General features: G+C 31.1%; 1 protein-coding gene across 1 annotated transcript; it reads left to right on the forward strand.

The window, feature by feature from the left end:
• Positions 1–179: 179 nt before the first annotated feature.
• On the forward strand, positions 180–20,457 carry LOC126734793 (transmembrane reductase CYB561D2). The gene is made up of 3 exons (XM_050438531.1): positions 180–491; positions 9,876–10,080; positions 19,853–20,457. The coding sequence occupies exons 1-3, from the start codon at positions 261–263 to the stop codon at positions 20,149–20,151; spliced, it is 735 nt and encodes a 244-aa protein (XP_050294488.1). The 5' UTR covers positions 180–260; the 3' UTR covers positions 20,152–20,457.
• Positions 20,458–22,315: the final 1,858 nt, after the last annotated feature.

A 22,315-nucleotide genomic window follows, 5' to 3' on the forward strand; every position in this document is an offset into this window, starting at 1 on the left:
ACTTAATCATTTTAATGTATTTGTTTTTAATACATTAATCCAAATTAAGCCATATATTTATATTTCATATATGTAATTACATTCCCATAAATAAAAAAAAACTTTTGCGAGACTGCAGAGTGGGGGAGGGTATCTTATACCTCAGTACTCAAGTTAAGGGTTTTATCTATTAAGTGCCTTTATAAGGGATAAATAAATTTATAAAGCTTCCACATTTTTTCAAAACGGCTTAGTCAGTAGCTTTTTGTTCATTGATCAGGATGGGTGTAGATATAGAAACTTCAATGAAAGTTACCAACTCATCTACAACGCTCGTGTCAAAGTCTGGACAACCAGTGGTGACAGCTTTTCAAAGAACTTTATGGGTTTTAAATACCCTTTATTATGTGATATTAGGTATAGTCAGTTTGATATTTTTGTGGATTTTTTGTGATTTATCCGCAATTAACGACACCCAATACACGCTACATTTAATTTTATCTACGGCTGCAGTAAGTATATAGTATAAATAAGTTTAAAAAGGAATCAACTAGAAATTAAAAAAGAAACTGAAAAATAAACTTGAATATTTAATATTTTTCCTGTGTGGGTTTATTTTAAGATTTTTTTTTAGTTTTAATTTCTGTATGTCAATGCTAATTATTTCTTAAGATAATATTATATGAATATTATATAATATGAACAGTTTTTAAATTAACTATTTAAAAAATCAATATATATACGATATAAAAAAATGCTAGTCCCTGTTGAGACAAATCTATGTCCTAAACCTCTTAACTTTTCAGCTACTGCGTGTTATTTTAACCTAGATCAACTGTTATAGCCTAGAATTTTTTGATGCAAGAACATTTTGTTATTTTTTAACCAGTGGCGTCTATACAACGGCTATTTTCGAATTTTAGCTTTTGAGATTATAATATTCCAAAGTTATTAAAATTAAAAACATCATGATTTGCTTGTTTTGAGCTACATGTTAAACCTTTAAGGAACTTTTAAGCCATAGTTCAAAAACTTTAAGGTTTAATACTTATCTTATTTTAACTTAATTTTTTTTTCATTTCATTTCACATATCATATATATATATCACATCTTATTCTCTTATAAGGATTAGCATCTTATTCTGAGATACCCTATATAGGGCGCATTTTCTCAAAAAAACTAGTTTTAATGGAATTTAAATCTTTTGTAGGGATTTTTTAGATTTCTGTAAATATTTAGATTTTATTATTTTTGCTAGTATTTCTGTAGAAAATAGTATTTATCTTGTAGAGCCTAGGAAGGGGAAAGCGAAAGTCAAAGTTTAAATACGAAATCTACTACAAAAAAAGCAAAAACTTGTGTTTACCGAGTAATCTTAATAACGCAAGAAGGATACTTATAGCGTATTTAGAGCATCTTAGAAATATTCAGTAAAATCATAAAATGAACTTAATCTTTGGTACTAACATATTGTGATATAAGATATACCTAATTTAATAGAATTTAATTAGGGTTTTTCCCACTAAATTAAGCCTATCTCTTATCAAGATAATAGTGCTTTCATTTCAAAACGAAACAACCTTAATAACTTCAACAAAAACACATCAATCTAGATATACCGGGGGATCTTTAATTTTATATTTGACGAAGTTCTGTCAATCACCTTCTCACCTCCAGCTATCATTACTTTGATATGTCAAGTGGGTGTGCCTATGGTGTGACATATCATTGTGAGCAGCATTAAAATGTCTATTCAACAGTGCCAAAAAAATTTTAATTATAGGTATGTCAAATGGCTATCCTATAGTGTGATACCTCATTTTAAAGGGTATACAGTCTACGAGCCAACGCTAGATAAAAAATTTAAGTTTATAGACTCATTAAACAGTAAGGGTGTAAAAAGATGTTTAAAAAATAAACCATTTAATCAGTTCACAGAATTTATTTTAATAAATGCTCAAAATGTGCTCCGTTTATTGTCTCTTCGCGAGACAATAATAAAGTATGTTTTCAAATTCCTCAGGAACATTGGCCAGTGTTTGTCCGCTAATTTCTCTACATTTGCGGGTAATTCGATCCTTTAAATCTGAGCTGTTTATTACCATACATTTTTACTGCTAAATCGCCTTAACATGTATAATTTTTTTTGGCGAAGTAAGATGGAAAATTGTCATTTGAAATAATGTTAGATACTACCATTTGATCTAGCAAAGTTAATAAAATGTCTTATTACCACACATTTTTCTTACTATTCGCTACGATGATTTACTTTATTCATACATTCATTCATTTATTGTATACCACCAGTTATATATCAAAACTTTTTTCAAAGGCCTTTGATATACATTCGAACTACATATTAAATGTAGTTCAAATTCAATCCTTAATAACTTTTTCAGTATGGCATCGATTTTGATAATTTTATGCCGTTTCATTGTCATCATTTTTTCATGTCGAAGCTACAAAAATTTCTAACGGATAGATTATTAGACACTCTTAATTTTTAAATACCCTGTGAAAAAATTCACTACCCAATATTCTTTTTGCTGCATTTTCAAGCCACACCTTTTCTTAAAGCAAAAAGTGTCATTCGGTTGTGAATTTTTTCCACAGGGTGTTTAAAAGTTTAGAGTAAAATTCAACTTTTTATTAACCCCTGTATAGCAACAAATATGTTGGAAATTTTTGTAGCTTCGATATCAAAAATATGGCAATAAAGCAGCCTAAAACTCGGCAAAAAATTATCAAAATTTATGAAATAGAAAAGAACTTATTAAAGATTGAATTTGAACCAAATTTTCGTTGTTCAGTTAATTTTAAGGATGTGTAGGATATCCTCCTAGTAAAGAAACTCCTATTTTCTGCAATTGGAGTTGCAAATCCTTCTACGGCTGGATTCAGTCATATTTTGCAATCTCATCCAATAGGTGGTGAGTGATACAATTTTTAATATAATAAATATAAGTTACTTCTGGTCTTCCCTAAAGATCGCAAATTCAGACTATATATGGTTCCTAATTATTATCAGACAGTTTCTGCTTAATGCATTGTGACGGAATTTAGGACTCCTGTTTGGAACACATGCTACGTATACTCTTTTAAGTTCGAAACACATTATTTATAGAATAATTAACCTATTTAATACAAGCATGTGTTTGAAATTGTTTAATGGAGCTACCACTTGTAAAGATACATAGACCGTTTTATCACTTGGTCTGACAAAAATTTCTTCCCACCGAATGTTTCCAAACGTAAGCACACAAACTCTTTAAATGTGAAAGCCTGTAAACTATAAATATAAAATCAAAAAAATATTCAGATCACACATGTAGTTTTACTGTCAAAGTGGAGGCGATTTGAACTCCCCATCATTTAGGTGCTCAACCAGGTGTCTATATATATATATATATCAGGTATATATAGTCAGGTATATATATATATATATCTATATATATATATATATATATAATATTTATATACAGGGTGTCCCATTAGTGCGATAACGGACGATAGCTCCTTATACAGTGATACAAAACAAAGTTTTTCTATACAAAGTTACTTTACTGTCTAAGGTGCATAACATAAAAATATTTTTGGATATACAGGATGATTCATAAATGTGATATGATACACAACTTTTTTAATTTAAATAGAACACCCTATATTTTATTGCATTTTTGTATTGCTTTAAAAATTCTGCATACCTTTTGCCAAGCATCGTATATACCAAAACTTACCCGTTTGTGAAATATTTAATCTTTTATCAAAAAATCGACGTTTGCACGCCTCCACAAAAACAAAAATAATTCACTCATTTGGGATCCTACAAGCCAAATCTTTTGTAGGTTGTTAGTGCATACTTACACTTACTTTATGGTTCTATGAGAATTTGATAATAATCTACAGGGTGTTACACACAATACTCTATCCAAAACCAAAAAATGTAAACAACCATATCTTATTTTTTTCAAATGGAATGACCCATATTTTTTTATCTTAAAATGTTTACAATGTGATAAGCTTTCTTTTTTGTTAAGCATGTCCTATACCTATCTGTAATAGTTATCGAGTTTTTTACACTTTTTCCTAATTTCGCCCTTAAAATCCACAATAGTCGCGTTTTAATTTAATAGAAGTTTGCTTAGTTGGCATGGAAATAACAATTGCACAAAAATCAAGCAATTACTTTGACAGAAGATTTAATGTTGTCGGTTTATCACTAAAGCGAAACATTTTTGCATTAAAATGCATTTTTCGAAAGAGGATATGGTGAAAATGATTTACTCTTTCAACTGTTTGGATGCAATTGAGGTAACTTTACTGTTTATTGGCAAGCACAGTTAGATAATTCAAAATCCATTTTTAACAGAATCACATATTTTTATGTAGTTTGGTGTTGATCAACTAACGAATTCGTTTAACAAAAGACTGCTTACACTCTGTAACATTTCTCTAGTTACTTCTTGAAAAACTTCCGAATTCTTTGCTTTATGTCGTTTTTGGTGGTAACAGGCCTTTGATGAACCCGATTTTTCACAAACCCCCAAAGAAAAAATCGAGTTTTGTGAGGTCAGGAGATCTGGCCGGCCAAGCAACTGGTCCTCTCCGGCCAATCCATTTATTTCGAAAATCGTCATTTAGATGGGCCCTCACAACACGGCTAAAATGAGGAGGCGCACATCTAATTGTAGCCAAATTCGTCTTACTGTTTGTAACGGTAAATCATCCAGCTCTTCTTCGAATTTATTTTGCAAAAAATGTAGAAAGTTCTGACCGTCCACTGCCCCATCAAAGAAATATGATCCAAAAAGCTTTGTCCCAATGATACCAGCCCATACATTAAGTGACCATCTATGTTGATGATCCAGTGGTATCACATGCCTTGGATTTACATCGTTGTAATAATGGAAGTTGTGTCGGTTTACAAACTCATTTTTATGGAATGTCGCTTCATCAGTGAACAACACAAAGTCAAAAAAGTCCTGTTGCAGTTAGATTTGATGCAAAGCCCAGCGGCAAAAATTTCGGCGATTAGCAAAATCTTGATCGATTAATTCTTGTACAAGCTGTACGTGATATGGTTGAAATTTATGTTTCCGGGTGATTCTATTAACAGTGGATTTTTTAATGTCCAACTGCCTCTCAATTTGCCTACAAGAGACATGCGGATTTTCTACTAGGGCTTAACAAGCATTTCATTTTGTGGATTTGCCCCTGTTTTTTGTCTTTGTGACATTTCATAATTTAAATTTCCAGTTCTTTCAAATCTCTCCTTTAGTCTTTCAAATGCCAATCGATTTGGATGTCGTTTCGCATCCGGATATCTCTGTGCATAAACTCTGCTTGCCAGTAAATATTTTTTCTCACTTGCACCCAAACAGTAAATCACTTTCACCATATCCTCTTTCGAAAAATTCATTTTTAATGCAAAAATGTTTCGCTTTAGTGATAAACTAACAACACTAAATCTTCTGTCAAAGTAATTGCTTGATTTTTGTGCAATTGTTATTTCCATGGCCAACTAAGCAAACTTCTTTTAAATTAAAACGCGACTATTGTGGATTTTAAGGGCGAAATTAGGAAAAAGTGTAAAAAACTCGATAACTATTACAGATAGGTATAGGACATACTTAACAAAAAAGAAAGCTTATCACATTGTGAACATTTTAAGATCAAAAAATATGGGTCATTCCATTTGAAAAAAATAAGATATGGTTGTTTACATTTTTTGATTTTGGCAAAAGTATTGTGAATACCCTGTAGAATAGTATCAAACTCTCATAGGACGATAAAGTAAGTGTAAGTATGCACTAACAACCTACAAAAGATTTGGTTTGTAGGATCCCAAATAAGTGAATTATTTTTGTTTTTGTGGAGGCGTGCAAACGTCGATTTTTTGATAAAATATTAAATATCTCACAAACGGGTAAGTTTTGGTATAGACGATGCTTAATAAAAGATATGCAGAATTTTTAAAGCAATCCAAAAATGCAATAAAATATAGGGTGTTCCATTTAAATTAAAAAAGTTGTGTATCATATCAAATTTATGAATCACCCTGTATATCCAAAAATATTTTTATGTTATGCACCTTAGACAGTAAAGTAACTTTGTATAAAAAAAATTTGTTTTGTATCACTGTATAAGGAGCTATCGTCCGTTATCGCACTAATGGGACACCCTGTATATATATATATATATATATATATATACGTATATATAATAATTATGTATATATAATATTACGTAAATATAATAAAAATTACGTATATATAATATATAATAACGTATATATAATATATTATATATACGTATATATATATTATATATATATATATATATATACGTATATATATATTTCGTATATATATATATATATACGAAACTATACAGGGTGAATCGTTAAGTCGTTTAATGAAAAAAAATTCCTATGAACGTATGTCGGGAGTTGCTTTGTGTCTGAGATACAGGGCGATGAAGGTTCAAAAAAATTACGGTATTTTAAAAATACTATAACTATCCTTAAACCGATTTGGTTAAAATTTGGTGCAGTTATTTAAAGTTATAAGAAGTTATATTTAGTTGTAACTAGATTGAAATTATTAGGTCCAGTGGCGTGTCAGTGGGCACAACATGCTTATTGTTGAGAAAAAAACAAGGCCAATAATTAATTGTTTTGCAGCTTTTTATTTATTTTTGTATTTCAGCAACCAAAAATACAACTTTTTCGTATCTTATCTTATTATCTTCATATCTTGCTTTGTTTTCGAGAAAAAAAATTTAAAGATATTTAACTCATTCTAAAAATTATCCATGGACGACAACATGAAATAAAAACCAATTAATTCGATAAACAATTTCGACCTTAAAGTACATGAGCAAAATGTCCACCCTCCAATGCACGACTTTTTGGTCTCTTGTGTCTTGTTTACTATGATAATAAACATTCAACTTCTACGATTTTTATTATCAGATTTTTGAAATACAACAAAATAACAAATACATTGCTTCTTATGACAAATAATTGGCAAGTCCATTCAAGTACCTCCTTTGTACCTTCCTGCTTTGGAGACCAGCTGACAGTGATAGAATTGCTATAAGTAAAATTCAGCTGTCAATTAGCAGTAATTCATTACTCCATCATGAATAATTTTACTAACCATGAAATGACCGACATGCACTTTATTTATGGATTAGCAAATGGAAATGCGGAAGAAGCACGAAGAATTTACCAGGACAGATATCCTAACAGAGTAATTCCATGTGCAAAAACATTTAGAAAACTACATGCAAGATTATGTGAAACTGGGAGTTTTAATAAAAATATGGGTGGTGGACGACCAGAAACTATAACAACGCCTGAACTGGAAGAAGCTATACTTGATGGGATAGAAGAAGATCCTTCCAATAGTATCAGGAAGATTGCACTGCAGCTTGAAGTCAGTTCAAAAACCGTTTGAAAAGTTCTAAAAAGAAACCTCCTGCATCCATATCACATACAGCGTGTACAAGCTCTACTGCCTCAGGATTTTCATCCAAGATTAATGTTTTGCAGGTGGTTGATGGCACATAATAATAATTTCCTACCAAATATTTTATTTACGGACGAGGCAAATTTTTCAAGAGATGCTATTCTGATGAGATATGAACTTCCACAATGATCATTTTTGGGCCGACGAAAATCCCCACGTTATTAGAGAAACTCATTTTCGGCAACAATTTTCGCTGAACGTTTGGATAGGAATTATTGGTGACTACCTAATTGGCCCATTTTTTTACCGGCAAGATTAACAGGTGAATCCTACACGGATTTCTTGCAACACCATTTACCCACTTTATTAGAAGAAGTACCGCTACAAGTAAGAGTCAACATGTGGTTTATGCACGACGGGGCTCCAGCTTATTTCAGTGTTCTTGCTCGTCAGCTTCTCGACGTCATCTACCCTAATTGCTGGATTGGACGTGCAGGACCTCAAAATTGGCCGGCTCGCAGTCCTGATATGAATCCCCTGGATTACTATTTATGGGGCCATCTGAAGGCTCTTGTTTATAAAACTCCTGTTCTAGATGTGAATGACTTGAAGAATCGGATAATTGTCAATTGCAATATCATAAGGGATACTCCAGGTATTTTTGAGCGTGTCAGACACTCAATGACAAATCGTTTGCAGTCGTGTATTTCAGAAGTTGGTCACTGTGCTCATTTACTTAAAGGTCGAAATTGTTTATCGAATTAATTGGTTTTTATTTCATGTTGTTGTCCATGGATAATTTTTAGAATGAGTTAAAGATACTTTTTTTTTTCGAAAACAAAGCCAGATATGAAGATAATATAAGATACGAAAAAGTTGTATTTTTAGTTGCTTAAATACAAAAATAAATAAAAAGCTGAAGTATTGGCCTTGTTTTTTTCTCAACAATAAGTATGTGGTGCCCACTGACACGCCACTGGACCTAATAATTTCAATCTAGTTACAGCTAAATAAGCGTCTTATAACTTCAAATAACTGCACCAAATTTCAACCAAATCGGTTTAAGGATAGTTATAGTATTTTTAAAATACCGTTATTTTTTTGAACCTTCATTGCCCTGTATCTCAGAAACCAAGCAACTTCCGACATACATTCATAGGAACTTTTTTTCATAAAACGACCTAACGATTCACCCTGTATAGTTTCGTACCGTAGTTAGGAAACACCCTGCATATATATATATATTTAAGCTTAACATAGTAACGAAAACCCTATCTATTGTCATAATATTCCACATTTGATAATTTTAATCGTACAAATTATTTGACATTTTAAATTATATATTGATAATATAAAATAACTTAAGGGGACAATGTATTTATAATGCTACTTAAGAATTTTAGCGAACTTTGTAATATAAAAAGATAACAATAAGTATTAATGGCCCAGGAATGTGTTAATTAGATAATAATTGCTTAAATAAGAATTTCATTTTAAATTCGACTTAAAAAATGATTAATGAATCTTTTAAAAGATATAGAATAAATATTTATAGTTAGTTGTATAACTATATAGTTAGGAACTAGTACGATTATTAGTTATAAACAGCTCATTTACCACTAATATAGCCCTAATCAGTTAGTTTTTCTTAAACACTAAACATAATCAAGTTGATTATATGTTACAAACACATATTACTTATTTATTTAAATAATATAAAAAATATTAATAAAATAACTCAAAAACTATCGCTAAAAAAAAGCTCTACATAAAAAAAGATCTTATAAGATCTTTTTTTATAATTAGAAAAAATACAGTTTAATAAAATAATAAAAGAACATTTGTGATTAATAAAAGTGTACTTTTTTTGATAGCTGCAACACAGTTAAAAATATTACATTATCAACATTTCTCTCAGAAATAAGGATACTCGCTGATCATCTCTGCGAGGGATTTTACTTATTTTCTTAATGTCATGTAAACCCCTCGATTATCACACACGAAGATCAAACAATACAATTTAGATCGTGAAACGAAAATTACAAAATCGCCAAGATCGGTTAAATTAATGTTGCCCATTTGGATGAAGTGCAATGTGATTTATAATTTAAATAATTTTACATAATTTTACAAATAATTTGCTACGAGTTAGTGTATTTGGATGTTTCGGACAACGATTCATTTTTGAGATTGGTAAATCATTATTTTCAATTCAATCCTACAAATATTTCGGAATGCATCGATCCTTAGCATAAAAGATTATAGGCATTAAAAACAAGGAAATCCAAAAAAGCGTGATTAAGAAAAAAAAATATTCCGAATAAATATTTCGATTTTTACATTTCGCTGGAGTTTTAGCAAGAATATATCAATTATATAGTCGTTGCTCACCTCTCACAAGTAATTTTTATATTTTGTTTCAGTATGTTCCATTAATGGCGGTTGCAATTTTTGTATTTGCCGAAGATAATGTGGCCGCACTTTATATTCCTCGAACTAAAAGGTACTCCATACATGGAATTCTCTTATTGATCAGTTGTGTGGCAGCCAGCATTGGAATGGCCGTGATGGTAGTGAGAAAAAGCGAAAATAACAGAAGTCATTTTACTAGCAAGCATGGAAAATACGGTAAGGACAAAATTATAATTATAACTGGCTTTAATTATAACATAAGTTCTAACATATTTATAGATTGGTCTAGATCAATCTTGGCTAAACGGATCACTGTTTTTCAATACTAAAGTTCCTACATCCTCTGCAATTTAAAGCGTTATACATTAAACTACGTTTTCACGTTATATTTTAAGTGTAGAAAAACTGCAAAAATCAGAACTATTTCAAAAACACATGAATAGATCATACCAATTCTTTCATTATAAAGACCGGAGTTTGCTAGTTATCAATTCAATGCACCCATTACTACATCATCAATATTTTTAGTTAAACATTGTCGATCCATAATATCTTTTTGTAAGATATAAGCATGAAAAAGTTGACAATACTCCTTGGTAAAATGATAACATTAAATCTGGCGATTCTACTAGCAGAACCTTGGCTACCACAATATTGATGACTAAAATATTTTCAGGTCAAGTCCTTGCAGTTCCTGATGTAAAAATCTGTGTTTTCTACATGAAGGTGTAAAACAGTAACAAGGTCTGTAGCGAAGATATAAGTGGAATACTTAGAACATTAAAAGGCTAGAGTATAGTATACTATTAGTAATATTGTGGAACTATGGGCAGTTTATTTGCTTCCAACATCTCTAATGAAATGATGTCAGATGCTTATGTAGAAATGGCAAAAAACACATGGCAAAAAAACACTTTATAATATCATAAAAATTTGTCACTTATGTTGACAGGCACAAAACAATACTATTGTTTTTTGCCTGTTACATTTTTTTAAATAAAATTTAATAAGATACTCTACAAAAAAGTCAATATTCAAAGTTAAATAAATGCAGATAACGTATATGTATAACAACATCGCAACGCAGCTCGATCGCATTGTTGATTCCTCCGACACAACAAAATCTTTACCAGTGAAGTCGTCCAAAAATATTTGCATGATAAATATCTATTAATAATATATTATGCTTTAAATTATTAAACGATATTACCCCTTTTTAATAGAATTTTTTTAACATACTTCTTTAGAATAAAGGTAATTATCTAATAAATAGCAATTTTCTGGAAATTAAATATTTTATAAAAATATTACAGATTTCTTAATAAGTATTTATTTAGGTTTACTTCTATGACCCCTATTCTACGTTTATGAAGATGCTTCTTTATTCCATTATGTGATGTTACGAAAGTATCGATATTTACTTGTGATAAGATCGGCTTTAATTACCTTTTTTCCATGCTGCGGCGCAGGTTTTTACCATCGTAACAGTTCGCGAAAACCCTCAAATGAGACCTTTTTCCAATTAAAAAGTAAAGAGTGTACAAAAGTTCACAAATGCTGAATAGTGAATGTAAACACAAAGCCGTTTGACAAGATATTTCGCAAGATGACATCAGCTTATGCTTGCGGTATTGTCATTCCAAATTTTTTAGAAGCGGTTTTAGGAATAAGATGAATGTTAATAATTTTTTTTTGCTTTGAAGGTGTTATTGTTGCGCTTAGAATAAAATATATTCACAATACACGAAAATGTATATCACACCTGGTATGTCAGCGGCTCAAGTATTTTCGTTCTGCGCGTGATGTGTGAAGCAGAATAAATTTTAAAGCATGTAAACAATAGGCTTTGGCTTTTAGGGTTGAAAATTTAGTGTAGTTAGTGTGAGTTTTTTTTTGGTGCACACTCATTTGCTATGATTTTGATGATTTTGATGATGTTTTTAATGATTTTTATTATTGTTTCTATAATTTTTATAATTTGATGTACACAATTATTTTGAATGGTTATTACCTCGTTTTATACTTTCATTTAATGTTATGAATTTGCCTCCTAAATAACTCCTACTTCGCTCAATTTCAGCTTGCATTTGTTCAGATCATTTTGAAATCCCTTTAAGACAACGCTTACTGAATTATAACCCAAAGAATATTAGAATTTTTTTAAAAAATGCCTTGGCAACTTTAAATTTGCTATTAGCCACTTAAACATTAAAAAACGATTGGAACATAAAATGTTAACATTTACTAATGCTAAAAAAATGATAATTAATAGAAAAAATATATAAATTTGTTCTTTCATTACTTATCTTGTTTTCAGTCTTAGAAGTTTATTTCTAATCTCAATTTTCTGATTAGGTATGCGAATTTTTTTTGTGAATTGATTGAATTTTTTATATTGCCCTATTTTTTAATTTAACCCAACTCAATAATCCTCTCAACACGTAAATACCTAAGACATTTTATTAATTATTAACATTTTGATTGTATTTTGCAGTTAATGGGAATTTTCCACCTATTTAATAAAAAAATAGAACTCAAAGTATAATGTTTTGCCCCCATATAATATAATGGCAAATAAAATAAATTCTTGTCCCCGTCTAGTGTGATGGCATGTTATTCACACGTGAATATATTCACTTGAAACACGTGACATTACGCTAATCGGCGCTGATATACCGTGCTTTCAATCGTGGATATATCTATTTCTACTTTTTATCTTTAATCTAAAATCTAACACCAATAAGTTAAATTAACATTATCTCATGTGTTAATATATAGCTGAAGTTTCCTCTTTGGAAAAAGTGTGAAAACTTGACAATAGAGAATCGGTGAATATGTTGTAAACAAAACACCCCACTTGCTTCTGAGCACATGTTGAACTCAAAGAAAGTGGTTGTTTACTAATTCTAGTCTTTCAATGTTCTAAGGTAGAATACTACGGATACAATTGATCTTTTGTATTTTTGGTAGTAGAAGAATAAATTTCGATTATATAATATTTAAAATGTCGTGTCAAATTTTGAGACACCTTTTTGCCTTCAAGAATGTAGAAATTGTCACATTAAAGCTCAAGAACCACCTACTCAAAGGGTCCAGGAGATAGAACGGCGAGAAGAAATGGTTTGTAGTGCTTTAGTTTTGAATTCAACACGATCGAGCAAAAGTGTCTGAGAGGAACTGGGTATGCACCATAAGACTGTGACGAGTATTTGGAAAAATCATGGATACAAATATTTTAAATATTCCAAAACTCAGGAGGTGTTTCCTGAAGACCAGTGGCGAAGAATGGCATTTTGTGAAACCATGATGGAAAAGGCAAATGAAAATTAAAATTTCTTAAAAAATATTTTGTTTTCGGATGAGTTCTCTTTTCCATTGCATGGTAAACATAATCCTTCTATTGTTCGTTACTGGTCTCAGGAAAACGAGCACAGAAGTTTTCAGTTCCGTTTTCTGTACCCTCAAAAGTTGAATGTTTGGTCTGGTATTTTGGGCGACCATGTTATTAGGCCATTTTTCATTGATGGTACTTTGAACGCCGAAAAATATTTATTTATTTGATTAGTCTATTTTCAACAAGATGGCTGTCCTTATTTAATATGATTTTTATTTGTGGAGTTATCTTAAGGAGACTATATACATCATAATAGTAGGCCAAAAAATTTAAAGAAGTTGAGAAACAAAATTGTTGAATCTACCAATTCCATTTTACCTCAAACTCTTGGAAGTAAAAAACAGCTTTTACGATAGGCTAAGCTTTTGTTTAGCTAAAGAAGAAGGTCTTTTTATTTAAATAATTTTTGTATAATGTTTACATTTTATTTTTATTAGAGTTTATATTTTATTTTAACAAGAATAACGCTTTAATTTTCAACATGCAATGCACAGCACAAAAAAATTGTAATGACGAATCTATGCGGGGGTTACACATGTAATTCCTGCATTAGAAAAATATTATATACGCATTCTTCATGTTCATCATGTTTATCATCACTTAATAGGAGAGAATGTTGCAATAATCTGGCAAATGCGTTATCGATCATAACACAACCTATATATAGGGTGGGCAACCCTATTTGTGACTCTCCTGTGAGCAAACTCTCTAACTTGATAGAAAGAAAATATATTTCTATAGAAATATAGAAAGAGGTTGTTTTAGCATGCTTTCGTCTCTTTTTAGTAGATACAAAAAAAAATTATCTTTCTTGTGGCGATAGGACGTTTTTGTAGCAGATTTGAAAATCAACAAATTCTCTTAACTTGTTAACTACTTTTTTCACGTTTAAAACGATCATTAAGTGATTCCACTGGGAATAAAATGGGTTTTATTATTCTATACAAGTTTTGGAAATACTCTATATATAATTTTTCTATTCTTAATTCAATCGCTTGTTCTCCCTCTTCCATTTCTAAGGCAAAATCTAAGAAATTAATAATAATATTATATTAAATTTATATTTTAATAATAATATTAATATAAAAATTTAATAGTAAATATATTTGAATTGAAAAAAAAGAAAAGATAAACCTATAATAAATACACACTGGGACAGGGATCGGGTACAATTAGGAGAATCCATCATAAAAATCGCCGTCTTATTGATACCCTTTGTAAGAAAATCTACTTCAAAAACCAATAATAAAATTGCAAGAAATATTTTCCCTTCGTAGAACGTGGACATCAGATGAAGACAGAAACAGTAACAAAACCTACTTAACTAAAAAGATCGACAATGTCGAATGACATTTCCGTAATTCACATTGACAATTGTGAAAAATCTCATTAGCCATAAAATTAGAATAATGTTGGTTAGGATTGGGTAGTATAAGAATGCCGAACAGTGCCAATCGCGCATAGAAAGACATTTTCTTTCTATATTTTGTCTTGTCTATTTCTATGTCTATCGAGTTACAGAGTTTCGCTGCTGGTGTGTTTTGGAAAAAATGCCCGGGGCCCGGACACATCACTTTTGATTTCTAGGGGGACGTCTCTTCATCTACATTATACAGGATGATCCAAAAATAAAATATGACATTACATTATAGATTTTTAAGTCAAAACCCCCATTTAAAAAAAAATTACTCTCCATAAAGCTTTTAGTAACTTGCATAATAATATTTATACCTATATTTCATATAATAATATTCTTAATAAAATTTTTCTTTCATAAAATTAATCTTCACTCGCTGTCGAGCTATTTGATTTTATAATAAAATTCTAGAAATGTGATAATAAGAGATTATATCTTGAAAATAATAATCAATATAGTTTCCCTAGTAACGTAAGACTTTACTTTAAAATTAAACAACTCTTCGAATATTAAAAAGCGAAACACAACTTAAGAGTTGTTGTTACAGAAACCAATTTATAGCCATATTTTAAAGCTCATATGGAAAACTCAACTGAAGATTTAATAACATCTTACAGTTCAAGCATAGTAACAATATGGCGGATCCTAAAGAAACATTGTTAATGGACAACATACTGTTTACAGTACATTCACGATGAAAGGAACAAATTCATTTAAGATTCAGGTATTTTTTCTTCTTTAATTTTTTGGACACGTCGATTAGCATTGTCTGTTACTCGTTTTTTGTAATGAAAATGTTCTATACAGGCTACCTCAAGTAGAAACTATAACGGCAAAATTAAATTTGTAAAATAGAACACCCTGTATATCATGACATTTTACAACTCTACGGTATATTCTTAATACCTTTTGTATAGCATCCCATATGCCTAAAGTCAGCGGTTTGTTAAATTTGACTGATAAAACATCTAATATTAACAAATAAAATTTTATACAAAAAAAATTATATATAGTTATATCCAGTGACCTTGGTGGTCACTCAATTGGACCTCTTCTTCCAATCCATCAGTTACGAAAAGAATTCTGCATCAAGAAATTATCGAACGGTGATAGCAAAGTGAGGAGGTGCCCCGTCTTGTTGAAACTATATCTCGTTACTGGCTACGTCGGTCGGCCTCTTGTGGATTAGGGAATAAAACATCGAAAGCAAGGAAAAGTTCAAACCATAAAAAGTCCAAGTAGGGCTGTTGTGTCTCCAAAACCAGTCTTGAGTATTTCATTTCATTCTTTTTCAGAAAAATGCGTTTTACTGAAAAATGATGCGTCAAATGACAACTAATATGACAATTATTCACACAAATGAATGACAAACCGTTATCAGGTAGGTTCTAAAATTAGAAATTGTTTGAAAACTTGCTTTCTAACAAATCACATTAAAGTTAATGTTGGCGTCATAGTTCCTACTTTAGACACCCTGTAACCAAAAATTTTTTTGCAAAGAATTGTAAAACGTCATAATATACAGGGTGATCTATTTAAAAAAATGTATGTTGACATCATAGTTTCTACTTGAGGTAATATATATAGAAATTTTTTACTTCAAAAAACCTGTAAGTGACAATACGAATCGATGTATCCAAAACATAAAAGAAAAAAATACATGAATTTTAAATGAATTTGTTCCTTTCATCGTGAATGTACTCTATAAAGTGAAGTAAACATCTTCTTCAATAACGGCTTTTGTCAATGCCACATCAGACGGATAGAAGAAACAATATAGCTGAGTACCATCTACATATTAATGCGACTTACATACCTGAGGCTAATTACCATAAGACCTGATGGCAGTTTGCCGGAAGGAGTTACGTTTACCTCAAAATATCTGGAGCACTAGAAGATTATTTGGATAATGTTAACTTAAAGAGACAGCAACAAATCTATTTCCAATAAGATGCAGCACCTCCCAATTAAGTAAATGATATAAGAATATTACTTAATAGACTGTTCAACGATAAATGTATTACGACACGTGGCCCAATTCGTTGGCTCTCTAGGTCACCAGACCTAACGCACGAACTTAATAAATATACCTGGACTGCCAACGCATATGATCACGATACCCAAAAATGACCACTGCCTGGGGGCCGCCATTTTTATAATGGTTGTGTCCTTTTGATGTTGGTCTCTCTGAACATTTTTAGTGTTGCCAACAAAAAATATATTGAATAACGGTAATGAAGTTGAAGACACTGAAGACACGTTTGACGTGTGTGTATAACGGATTGCCTAGTTTTTGGCGATTTGTAAACGACGCTTGGGTATATCGTCTGGAAGAAGCGATGTATCTTCCTCCTTATTTAATACGTAAATCATGTATCACCATCATTATTTAAAACCGAATTATTGTGAATTGTCTATCTGTGTTCTTTATGATAGAATAATATATTTTTACTATATAAATCCTTGCTATTTACAAACCTTCATAAAATCATCTATATTTTGATTTTTATAGATGGTTGTACCTATTAATGTGGAAACACGCTGTAAAACTCGGAATAATAAAAATAGGAAGAACATAAAAGTGTTTTTAACTGAATTTGTTGAGTAAATACAAGCAAAAATTTAAATGAAGATCATCATTTTCATGGTATTAGGATTTATAAGATTCAAGTTTAAGTTTAGGTTTATAAGATGCAAGATTATCAGAATAATAAAACAAATATTTTAAAGTGCATGCATCTATTCCAAGTTGATTGAAACTTTGTCTCATTTTAGGTGATGTTTACTTTCTTTCATAAATTTTAACGAAATTCTTAAAGAAGTACAAGAAAAATCACAGATCTAACGCAACTTTTTACTTTTTACCTATATGTAATTTTCTATTTTGTATTTTTGTAATCATAACCTCTCAAAAACTTTAATTGTCTTGTTTCCCTACAATTGGCACAACTAAAATTTGTCAGAGTGACCAAAATCGAAAAGACACAATCACGCAAAATGGCGGCCCCCTAGTAGTGGTCATTTACTTTTCATTAAATTGGCATTCCAGGTATATTTATTAAGTTTGTGACCTAATCCCTCTCGACTTTTATGTATGGGGTTACATAAAATATGAAGTGTACAAAAAACAGAACCGTTAGTTAATAAACTTTAAACATACAGTACTTTCATTTCAAAACGATCCACGTTTAATAACTTTCTTAAAAAAAAAAAAAAAAAAAAAAACACGTCAAATTAGATATACAGGTGGACATTTAATTATGCATTTACTGAAGTTCTGTCAATCACCTCCTCACCTCCAGCTAACCTCACTTTAATATGTCAAATAGGAACCCCCATCGTGTGATACATCATAGTAAGGAACGTAAAATTCTCTATTCAACGGTACCAAAAAAAATGAAATCGGTAAATGTGTAAGCAAATAGTTAGCGAAAATGTCTAGAAATAATGAATATTTTATTTACGCCAAACTTTGGTATGTCAAATGGCTACCCCATGGTGTGATACATTATTTTAAAGGGCATTCATTATGCTATCAATGGTTGTAAAAAAAATAAAATTGATTGACCAAGAAGCAATTAAAGTGTAAATCGGTAGGGTAGAAAAACAAATTTAATTAGTTTAACAAATTTATTTTATTAAATGTTCAAAATGCGCGCTGTTATTAGCAAGACAATAAAAAAGCCTATTTTCAAACTCCTTACGAACATTGGCAAGGGTCTGTCTGCTAATTTTTCTGCATTCTTGAAATATTCTATTTTTTAAATTCTCAATACTCTCAGGTGGGGTTTTATAAACTTTGCTTTTTAAGTAGCCCCAAAGAAAAAAGTCTAGTGGGGTTAGGTCTGGAGACCGCGCAGGCCATTCGATTGCGCCACGTCTGCCAATCCACTTTTCTCGAAAATTTTCATCAAGCCACTCTCGAACTACCAAAGTGTAGTGCGCGGGAGCTCCATCCTGCTGAAAATGTATATTATTTTCATTCAATAATATAGCACCATGTTGATCTACTTGATTTTCCATAGATTGGATGATGGAAGGGTATATTGCATTTTCTAAAAGGTTTAAATAAATTTTGCCAGTCAAATTTTCTTTCAAAAAAAATGGCCCGATTATTTCATTCCCATAAATTCCTGCCCAAACATTAATTTTTTGGGGATATTGGGTATGGCCTTTCCGAAAAACATGCGGATTTTCATTATCTCAGTAACTACAGTTATGTCTGTTCACCAGGCCATTTAAAAAAAAGGTCGATTCGTCACTGAAGCAAATGTTCTTCAATAAATAGGGATCGTCGTCAATTCGCTGGCACATCACTCCACAAAATTGAATTCTCCTATCAAAATCATCTTCTTCGAGTTCATGAAGAATATGAATTTTATAAGGAAAGAACTTTTTTTTTTTTAAACTTAGTTTTGCGGCCTTTGGCATAGAAGTTGGATCCATAGCAAATTGTCCTAGTACTTCAACTTGGCATGCTTCATCGACAACTCTATTTTCATATTTTTTCTTATTACAAATCGATTCCGTCTCTTCAAATTTTCGTATCAATTCTAATACGTATTTATGACTCACGTTTTTATCTTGATACCTTTCATTAAATGTTCTCGCGGCTCTGCGAGCACACCGATCTTGAGCTCGATAAAGGAAAATTATTTCTATTCTTTCGGCTAGCGTATACACCATTTTATTAACTCACTGTTTTAACTATAATTGAAAAATTGCACGTACCAAACTGACAGTTTTAACAATAATAAATCGCCTGCTTTTTAAACGCCTTAAAAATGTAAGGTATTGCAGTATTTTTTTGTACCTATAAGGTAGGTTTCGCAAAAAATATAAGTGAAATAAATACACATACAAAGTTATAAGACTGCAAAGATTTTTGCAAAAAATTTGAAGATGGCGATGTTTTTGCTTATTTATTGTAAATTAAGTAGGTTTACTTGTAGGGCCAACTTGCCTAAATTTGGTAAAATTATTAATATCGCTATAAACTTTTATTAAAACGCAATGTTCAATTTTTTTCTGTTTTCACCATTTTAATAAACAGAAAAAATCCTAATAGTTTGCAAATTTAACTGACCGTTTATCTTAAATATTAACGAAGATAGTAGCAATAGTGCCGACTTAATCGGAGGCACCTTATATACAATCTATAACAATTTTTTTTTTAGGATTAGCATCCTGGGTTCTACTATTTGCATCAGTACTAACAGGAATCTTTGCTGCGAATACAAGATTTTTCTCCAAAGTATTCAGACCGGTTATTCTGAAATTGTTTCATAACTTGTTGGGTTTAGCAGGATTCGCCATGGGAATAGCAGCCACTTACGTTATGGTAAACCATTTAAGAAACAGTTTGTCAAGTTCAGCCCTTACTGGCATGAAAGTCGGTCTCATTTATGTTACAATTTGGAGTGCCGTTTATGCTTTAAAGAGTCTGTATGGGCAAATCAAAGGAGTGTTTTCTTAAAATATTATATGTGCCTATAAATTATGCCTTTAAAGGAGCCATAACATTTTTATGGCCCGAAAAAATGCTCATTAATATAAAAAGTATATTTATTACATTAATATTATTTAAATATATTTCACAAAAGTAAAATGACGGTAGTATACGAGTGGCCTAGATAAATCGCAAAATCTGATGTCAATATTTAATTAATTTAACCTAGATCTGTTTTTAATTTATTGTATGTATAGGTATGATCTACCAACAACAGATGTTTCTATATTAATTTGATTTATGAAATATATAATAAATTATTTTATACCTTAACTGTCTTTTACTAACTATTCAAGCAGAAACAAAATCAGCGGATCGAAGAATTTTGAAGAAAGTTAATTTATAAGAAAATCGTCCTTAATATAGATGATAATAATGTGTGTGACGATAAAATGACTAATAGTAAACCCCACTCCACATTTTCAAAAGCGTCTTTTCTAAATATCGTTTGAATATACATAATTTGAGTGTTAATAAAGTATGTAAACAAAGTTTAAGCAATGAATCATTGGCCAATTTCATATGAATATTCATCCGAAATGGCTTTTTATCCGAGCTTATCCACAGGCACATCCGGAAAATCTCTTTCTTGGGTGCTGACCCTCGGATGCAACTATAATTGACAGTCAAAACTTTAGTTAAAATTGTGTTTATAATAATTTAATATTTGTGCTTACCGATGAGAGACGAAAAATGTAATATCCCACACAAATATCTGGTATTCCATATTGGCCACCTCTACCTTTAATTTGAGTCTGCAGTTAGTGAAGAAGAAGTAGGACGAACGCAATGGTTCTTTTTTAACTTGTGATTTTCTAAAAAGTATAGGTTCTTCAGGATATCGTAAAAGTAAGAACGGTAGCACGCACTGGCCGAATTGTTTCTGCGTATTGGCTTAAACAACGAAACCAAAGAAAAAGACAACACACAGAAGAAATCTCGAACAGGAATGAACCAGTGTATTCAGCACTAGTACAGTTTAATATTCATATAAAATTTGAAAATATGTCCGTTACAGAAATGACTCCAGAAAAGCGATTTTTAAATTAACTGCAAAATTTTCCCACTCATAAGTTAAATCTTCGGGAAACGACTTAACATCACCTTAATGAACGGTGAAATCGGTCTTAGCCTACTACAATTTACTTTATATCTCAAACACCAATATTGCAGTTTACGTGAATTTATTAGGACTTACTTTCCGAATCGAGACAAACTGAATTAGATGATAAAATTGTGTCTTCAGACAATCTCGATTTTTCTCAGGATCGTCGAAGAAGAGTCAGTCAAGTGAGTACTAAGCATGGAAGACTATTTTTTACCAATTTTCTGTTAGTGATTATTGAGTCCCCAAATATATAATAAAGAAGTTCAGAAGCCGTTTGCCATACCATAATTTTAAGAGCTGAATATCTTCCAATGGTATAACGACGGTCCAAACTGCAGCAGTTTCTTCGAGGCGTTAATATCAATAAACTTCGATGCTCTGCGCGTTTGCCCGATCTTTGGGCTCCTTAATAGTCCTGGGGCCGTATTTTCGAAACCATGCGAGAATCTTCGAATGCGAACAAAGTCGAGCGGCAAAATTCGCACACGAATTAAAAAGTGCATTTTTGAACAGCACTCGAAATTTCATTCGCATGCGAACATGAAATGTAGTGGCAACGTAGCAAAGTCGAGTGCTATTGGAGGCCGTGTCAACCGGGATGAAGACAATAAAGATTTAACCTAACCTAAAATTTAAGTTTAAAAACATCAGGGAATTTTGAGGTTTTTTCATGGCGTTTCTTGGGTTTTTGCGAATTGACTTTTTTTTTAAATGAATTCAAAAAATAAAAAATATTGCGGTTTTGTGTCGAGCGAGCGAAAGTAAAATTTCATTTATTCATATTTCATTCATTCATTCATTTCATTCATTCATTTCAATTATTCAGTTATAATTTCATTTATGGAAGAGCACCCGGAATTCGGGCAAATTCACCCAAAATTTTTCGGCTAAAACTGCACAAGCCTTGTGGATAAAACTAGCGGACAGATTACACACTTACACAGTCTCTGGAGCACATAAAGAGCACATCATCGTAATAGGCTTGTTTAATCTATATTATTAAATTGAGAATCTGAATACATT

This window comes from Anthonomus grandis, chromosome 4 (genome assembly GCF_022605725.1).
Source record: "Anthonomus grandis grandis chromosome 4, icAntGran1.3, whole genome shotgun sequence".
In the NCBI taxonomy this organism is placed as follows: Eukaryota; Metazoa; Arthropoda; class Insecta; order Coleoptera; family Curculionidae; genus Anthonomus; species Anthonomus grandis.

Excerpts from the sequence above, each read along its gene's own strand:
- LOC126734793 (XM_050438531.1), top strand. The coding sequence starts at position 261 with ATGGGTGTAGATATAGAAACTTCAATGAAAGTTACCAACTCATCTACA. Across the intron at positions 492-9,875 it reads TAATTTTATCTACGGCTGCA|TATGTTCCATTAATGGCGGT; the intron begins GTAAGTATATAG and ends ATTTTGTTTCAG. Across the intron at positions 10,081-19,852 it reads TAGCAAGCATGGAAAATACG|GATTAGCATCCTGGGTTCTA; the intron begins GTAAGGACAAAA and ends TTTTTTTTTTAG.